Source organism: Sinocyclocheilus rhinocerous, unplaced genomic scaffold (genome assembly GCF_001515625.1).
Source record: "Sinocyclocheilus rhinocerous isolate Xijiao unplaced genomic scaffold, SAMN03320098_v1.1 scaffold1931, whole genome shotgun sequence".
Taxonomy (NCBI): domain Eukaryota; kingdom Metazoa; phylum Chordata; class Actinopteri; order Cypriniformes; family Cyprinidae; genus Sinocyclocheilus; species Sinocyclocheilus rhinocerous.
Genome location: NW_015662696.1, coordinates 149,805 through 157,304, shown reverse-complemented (window position 1 = coordinate 157,304; position 7,500 = coordinate 149,805). Strand labels below are relative to the sequence as shown.

The 7,500-nt window shown below is 38.6% G+C and overlaps 2 protein-coding genes across 4 annotated transcripts in view; both read right to left on the bottom strand.

Moving 5' to 3' along the window:
* Positions 1 to 1,342, bottom strand: part of commd10 (COMM domain containing 10) — a 30,952-nt gene extending 29,610 nt beyond the window's left edge. Inside the window, exons 1-2 of the mRNA XM_016538358.1 lie at positions 1,214 to 1,342; positions 1 to 96 (exon numbers count right to left, since the gene is read on the bottom strand). The exon at positions 1 to 96 is cut by the window's left edge and continues 60 nt beyond it. Coding sequence (XP_016393844.1) covers positions 1 to 96; positions 1,214 to 1,342 — 225 coding nt within the window. The remainder of the gene's footprint in view (positions 97 to 1,213) is intronic.
* A 2,216-nt stretch (positions 1,343 to 3,558) lies between these two features.
* The window catches only part of ap3s1 (adaptor related protein complex 3 subunit sigma 1), a 10,855-nt gene continuing 6,913 nt past the window's right edge, over positions 3,559 to 7,500 (bottom strand). Inside the window, exons 6-7 of one of the 3 annotated variants that reach the window (XM_016538362.1) lie at positions 5,691 to 5,732; positions 3,868 to 3,903 (exon numbers count right to left, since the gene is read on the bottom strand). In XM_016538362.1, coding sequence (XP_016393848.1) covers positions 5,697 to 5,732 — 36 coding nt within the window. In that variant the 3' untranslated portion in view covers positions 3,868 to 3,903; positions 5,691 to 5,696. Of the gene's footprint in view, positions 3,904 to 5,360; positions 5,733 to 7,500 lie in introns of those variants that run through there. The other 2 variants (XM_016538361.1, XM_016538363.1) reach the window with 2 other exon arrangements.

Here is a 7,500-nt window from a genome sequence, read left to right as displayed (position 1 = left end):
CCAGACCTGACTGAACACCTCAGCTTTCTCCGACTCAACACTGATGTTCTCCAGCTGCTGTCGGAGAGACGCTGCTCTGATGTTGTGATACACGGCCTGCAACAGCACAGAGAACCTCTGCTTCACATCTTCTGATCAGTGTTCACACTTAATGCAGACATGGGGCCTTTCTTGTAATATAAATATAAATAAACCTATTCAAACTAAATAAGTCAAATTCGTATTCAAAGACGCTATAACCGAAGGAAAACACCATGTGATTTTCTCCCAGCTGAACAGTAGTACTTCAGCAGGGTTTTGTAATGACTTTATTTAGTTTGTGCCAGTATCTCTCCTTCTTTTCTGCAGAAGCCTGTCTGTGCGGATTGAGGCAGATTTAACAGATCCGTTTCAATTTCATCTTTATTCCCTTTTAGGAACTTTTTACAAATATTAAATCTAATTATGTGCTCTGTTGTTTTGGAGGAGAGCTCAAAATATTAAAAAACATTATATAATTTGAATTTCATATATATATGTCTTTCAATAATTCAAGCACATTTCCAGTGATTCTTCATGAAGATTCAGAAATGTAATATATGACACATTTGCCCTGTATTAAAAGTGATATTGCCATGTATGTTCACATATGTACATTCTCTGGGTAGATGAAGATATCAGTTTATAACAAATATATAAAATCCACACAGTAAAATTTGCATATGTACATATGTTGTTAATATTTTTATGATTTTTATATGGTATTATGTGTAGCAACCATATATGTTAACAATATATATTTTATTTATATATGCAACTTTATTAAAACAACGTATATACAAAAAATATTTATGTTTGTATATGTTTTTGTAATAAATGTTCTTTTATATTTTCTTATATATCTGTATGGGCCAGATATATATGTTCATATATGATATTGTTCCAATTTCTAATAGGTTTCATATATGTTATAACTTAATATGACAATATATTTCATATATGGATATGGAAATATACTACATTTGCGTATGGGCAGTTTTCCAGTACTTAGGTGACTTCAAAAGGTCTAAATCAAGTACGTCAAGCTCTTTCACAAACCCTGAAGGAAGCGAGACGAGAGTGAACGTGGTAAAGTGCTTGAAATCTGAAAATACCATGTTTATACCACGGTGTAGGGATTGTGTGTGAACGGACAACATGATTGACAGCAGCAGGTAAAGGTGAAGTGCTGGACCTGCTCGAGGATGAAGGACAGGGTTTCCACCAGCAGATGAAGAGTGTGTTTCTCCAGAGATAAAGCGCTCTGCAGCTTCTCCTCCTCCTCCTCACTGAAGGAGCGCTCCTCCTGAGTAACACAGAGCATCAGCAGGAGTGAGTGTGTGTGTGTGTGTGTGTCAGAGTGAGTGTGTGTGTGCAGAGACAGCAGCTCATCACGAGTAACAGAAAACATACTGTCATAAATGAATATGCAGATGCAGTTCTTGATGAGTGTAATGACAGCTAATCATCTCTCTGTCAGTGTCAGTCTATGAATTCCGCATGAATACAGTGCGATCGCAGTAAATAGATGTGTTTTACCTCTGTGTCTCTGGGATTATTGAACTCATCTTCAGTCCGCTCGTTTCGTTTCGTGTCCAGATCAGAGACTGTATAAAAACAGGTCGATACAGTCAGTCACTTCCTGGCGCGCGTACACGTGACGCGTGACGTCAGCTCGTAGACACGCCCACTGCGATGTTCACTGCATTCATACACGAGAACGTGTGTTTATGTGATGAAATGCGAATGTGTAGTTAAATACGGCCAAAAAACAGGACTTTAATAGAAACAATGCATGCAAATTTATGCGCAAAAGCCCCACATACCATAATTACTGTAGCATTTTGTTTACTGTCCACAAATCAAGAACTAGATTAATGTAAGAATAATTACATTAACGAGCAAGCGATGAAAAATCAGCTTCATTCAAAGTTAAACAGGTTTTCATTCCCCACTGACAGATGTTTGTTCTTGTTTTAATCATAAACTCCCTTCATTTTGATAAATTTCTCAGAAAACGACTTCTCTTCATTCTGCATCTCCAGTAAATGTGTCTGGGTTTAAGGATGTTTAGATATTTGAACTGGAAAACAAGACAAAAATACTGAGGATTTGTTTTTTTTTTACTATTTTGCAGTTCATGCAACAACGTTATGAATTTGAGACTTTCTGCTCTGATTTGAACCCTTTATCAGGCCTTAATATGTTGAAGGGTGAACTAAGGCTTGTAAGACCCGCAGAAACCGATATTTCTCATGATTTCACAAGTAAACGAAGCTGTCTGTGAGCTGTTATGTGTGTATGTGTGTATTAACTGTGTATAAATGTATTAATAACCAATACAGAATATTGTTTGACCATTTATAGAAGTTGTTAAATCTAAGTAAACTTGTTCACTTGACCTTTCCATCAAACACAAGACATACAAGAGCCCAGAAAACAGAAGTTAGAGAAGAAAAAATAATCTGATACTTTATTTTGTTGCAAAAGGAAATAGAAGCACCACTTAAAAACCAAAGCAAAACTACCAGCATGAGAAAAGAGAAGACAAATCATATATAAATATACTCTGAATACATACATACACTCTTATAATTTAGGCATATACAGCGTCATTGAGATATTTCCATAGTGGAATGTTTGTTAGTCGTGATGTTGAGAGCGCTACACACACACACACACTCACTCAGACACACACACTCACTCTGACACACACACACACACTCACTCAGACACACACACACACACATGTGTGTGTGTGTGTGTCTGAGTGTGTGTGTGTGTGTCAGAGTGTGTGTGTGTGTCTGAGTGTGTGTGTGTGTGTCAGAGTGTGTGTGTGTGTCTGAGTGTGTGTGTGTGTGTCAGAGTGTGTGTGTGTGTCTGAGTGTGTGTGTGTGTGTCAGAGTGTGTGTGTGTGTCTGAGTGTGTGTGTGTGTGTCAGAGTGTGTGTGTGTGTCTGAGTGTGTGTGTGTGTGTCAGAGTGTGTGTGTGTGTCTGAGTGTGTGTGTGTGTGTCAGAGTGTGTGTGTGTGTCTGAGTGTGTGTGTGTGTGTCAGAGTGTGTGTGTGTGTCTGAGTGTGTGTGTGTGTGTCAGAGTGTGTGTGTGTGTCTGAGTGTGTGTGTGTGTGTCAGAGTGTGTGTGTGTGTCTGAGTGTGTGTGTGTGTGTCAGAGTGTGTGTGTGTGTCTGAGTGTGTGTGTGTGTGTCAGAGTGTGTGTGTGTGTCTGAGTGTGTGTGTGTGTGTCAGAGTGTGTGTGTGTGTCTGAGTGTGTGTGTGTGTGTCAGAGTGTGTGTGTGTGTCTGAGTGTGTGTGTGTGTGTCAGAGTGTGTGTGTGTGTCTGAGTGTGTGTGTGTGTGTCAGAGTGTGTGTGTGTGTCTGAGTGTGTGTGTGTGTGTCAGAGTGTGTGTGTGTGTCTGAGTGTGTGTGTGTGTGTCAGAGTGAGTGTGAGTGTGTGTGTGAGAGAGTGAGAATGTGAGTGTGAGAATGTGAGACACACACACACACACATGTGTGTGTGTGTGTGTCTCACATTCTCACACTCACATTCTCACTCACACACACTCACTCACACTCTCTCACACACACACACACACACACACACGCACACGCGTGACCTCCAACACGGCAGCGAGACACACAGAGGACAGAAGAATCAAATACTTCATTGACAGCATCACACAGTGCCTTCATCGTCTGTGATGCAACACAAGATCTGCGTGATTCTGGTAAACACAGTTTCAGAGGCGTGCAGCGTTCACTATTTGAAAGACGGCAGGTTTGGCACTTTGATGCTGATGTCCCCGATGTTGATGTTCTTGGGCATCTCTGGGAGGTTCATGTTCTTGACGGCCGACACAGCGCGCGCCGGAGCCCCCGCGATCCCGGCCTGAACACACAAACACACAGTTACACAGAGAACAGACACAGACCAGCAGTCACGCTGTACATCACATGATGCAAACAAACGCTCTGATCTCAAAGCTCTGCTCATGCATTACTCAACAATCAGACGGGATGGAAACCCAAAGAAGAAACGGAGTGTGGAAGACTACAGAAGCAGGAATAGGACGAAAGACACGACAGAGAGCGGATGAGCTCCGCAGAAACTGATCCAGATGAAATGAGGAGGAATCAGAGACACACAAACCCTCAGAAACTCAGACTGAGCGTATGTGATCTCATGTGCACGAAGGGTTAAAACCATAAAAAAATTAAAATTCAGCTATTTACCCAATTTCTCATTTTCAAATGGTTTAACTTGACGTACTAAAATAACTCAAACTGAAATAAAATAATAACCATATAGACATACATACGGGTCAAAGACGAGACGTGTCCGCATCAAATTAAATTTACAAAAGTGATTTTAGATACACACAAAGCATATTAAATGCAAGTAAAGTGTCTACTTTAATGTTTCAAACCATGTTTGTTAAAATAAAATGTCAAAATATGGGTGAAATAATGTTCACTGTCATTCAGCATAACAGATATTTCAATAAAAAATTAAACAATACTTATTCTGACCTGTGCTTATTAAAATATATAAAGAATAAGTGAACCTAATTGTTTGAAGGATCGTGGCAAAAATTGGTGAAGATTTAAAATGACAATTAATTAGTATTTTAGGGCTGAACTGTGATCCTGAAATAGTCTTTTAATGTTCTGAAAACCTCTTTTCGTCTTTGACCCATATATATATATAAAACTACTAAAAATGACAAAATCAACTAAATTACAAGAAGTTTAACTAAAATGAATATATTAACACTAACTATAACAGTATCTGAATGATTCTAAACTAACACTGTGCTCGCGGCAGGGTTCCGCGGTTAATCCGGTCAGCTCCACTGATCAGAATCTAATTAAACTCTGATTAATGATGATTCAGGCTGTTTTCAGCAGCTGTTACGTCAGAGAGAATATCGCTCTTCAGTCTGTTCTGCAATCGTGTAATCAACATTCACTTACATCTGCAGGGTTTGCTTTAATGCCAAATTACATGAAGGCACAAAGTGAGACTAGTTAAAAATGAAACTAACTAATCAGAACAAGTACACAGCTGAGTAAAGACCGACCGACTGCATGTGGACAAACGCTCTCGGCTTCTGATCTAAATCTGCTCTTAGAGCGTCCAGACGGTTTGTGATGCCTGAAGATGTGAGTCTTCATCAATCCGTCAGTCTTTACCCGCCGTCTGTTCAGCTGGAGCAGTGCATCATGGGACAGTGTTCAGACAGACACTGAACAACAGGACAGATGAGAATACTGTACTTACCCTCCACGCTTGTGTGTGTGTGTGTGTGTGTGTCTGTCTGTCTGTCTGTGTGTGTGTGCGTGCGTGAGTGCGTGTATGCGGTGTGTGTGAGTGTGTGTGTGTGTGTGTGTGTGTGCTATGGATCTACTGTCATCTCTAGACGATCCGCATGATATTCACACAGATCTGCTCTAATCTAACCTGTGATCCTGAGGACTGACAGTCCCACATCAGACAAACGCTCTGCCCAGCATCACACCAATGCTTGTTTACATGTTTTAAGCATGAAACATCATGATTATTCAGCACTGAACGTTCGGCTCTGTTCTGGATCTGATTGATTATGAGGCACGTCCGTGTGAGCGTCTGTCCTCAGGAGGAGCGTGACAGTCGTTGTGTGTGGGGTTCAGCAGTACCTGTGTCTACCTGTCCTGTCTGGGACACTGAAAGATAAAGGTCTGCAGAGAGAGAGAAACGCACAGAGCTGGAGACAGTCAGGAGAGAGTGGAGAGAGACAGTTACAGCAGCTCAAGATCAACACACTTCATCCAGAACGTCTGTCACGACCCACCGTCTCCTCCGCCGCGAACACGCGCTCTCACTTCGACTCGGGTCAAACACAGGCTAATTAGTGATGCACCGCAACGTCAGAATCCAGAAATACAGTAATTTGACTCGTTAGTCAGACGGAAAAATTCTGTTTTTAAATAACCTGTTAACTTCATTATAATAAAACCATCATGAATACAAGTTTTAATTAAAGCCACTGTTTAAATGTATTATGTGCAAATGTATTATATTGCATTCAATGTTTGTACAACTTAATGAATTCTTAAATAATTTCTTTCCGGTTTCAGTCCAGAATTCTCCTCTCGGTGCATCACTAGAGTCGATGCGGCAGCGCTGGTCTACGGTGGGTCTGTGAGGACTCAGATGGACTCAGATCTCTTTACCAAACGCTTCAGCTTCACGGCTGTTTGCATTGTGACTCTGTTTAAACGCTCGCATGCTGCTGAAACCCGAACGATTACAACGTTTGAGCAGGATGTCCATCATGGTAGTGTTTGTTGAGTGAATTTTACATCAAAATTGTACTTAATTTTAATTAAAAAAAACACTTTCAGGATGATTCTCATTATTGAATTACAGTCATAAGAATTTAGGGTCACAATGCAAAAAAAAAAAAGATTTATTTTCAGCTTTTTTGCAGAGAGACAGAGAGAGCAACGGGATTGAACTCTGTTCGCCTGAAATGTGTCAGAACTCCAACAAATATGAGCAAAAAATCTTAAAAATACAAAAATTAAGTCCAATACGTGTGTGCGTGTGTGTGTGTGTGCGTGTGTGAGAGAGTGCGTGTGAGTGAGTGAGTGAGTGTGTCTGTGTGTGTGTCTGTGTGCGTTTTTGTGACAAATGAGGACATAAATTTGTATAATGACAAAGGTATGACATAGGTATTACAAGGAGAAGGTGACTTTTCAGGACATTACCCCATGTCCCCACTTTTCAAAACGCTTATAAATCACACAGAATGGAGTGTATTGAAAATCTGAAATAGCACAAAGTTTCCTGTGAGGGGTAGGTTTAGGGGTAGGGTTGGTGTAGGGCAATAGAATATACGGTCTGTACAGTAGAAAAACCATTACACCTATGGAATGTCCCCACTTTTCACAAAAACAAACTTGTGTGTGTGTGTATATATATATATATATAATAAAATAACACATAATCCCTTAAAATGTAATTACCTTTTAATAATAAAATAACACAAAATAAAAATTAACCATATATATATATAATTTTTAAGGTGATAATATTTAAGGGGATTTTATTTTTCATTACATTTTTTTTATTTTCCTATTTTCCTAATTTTTATTTTGTTATTAAAATATAATTACTTTTTAGGGGATAATTCTCTATTTGTGTGTGTTTTTGTCAAAATACATAAATTTGATTTTTGAAAGGTAATAATATTAAGTGGATTTTATTGTATATCTTTGTATATTAATTGTTTTGTGTGTGTGTTTTATTTTATTATTGAAATGTAATAAAAATACAGTCCTCTTAAATTCGATTAAATTTTATTTTAAAAAGGTAATTATATTTAAGTGGATTTTATTTTTTTATTTATTTTTTATATTTTCCTCATTTTTAATTTAATTTTTATTTTTTATTATTGTAATTACATTTTATAGGAATACATTTTTAGTTTTTTTTTTTTTTTTT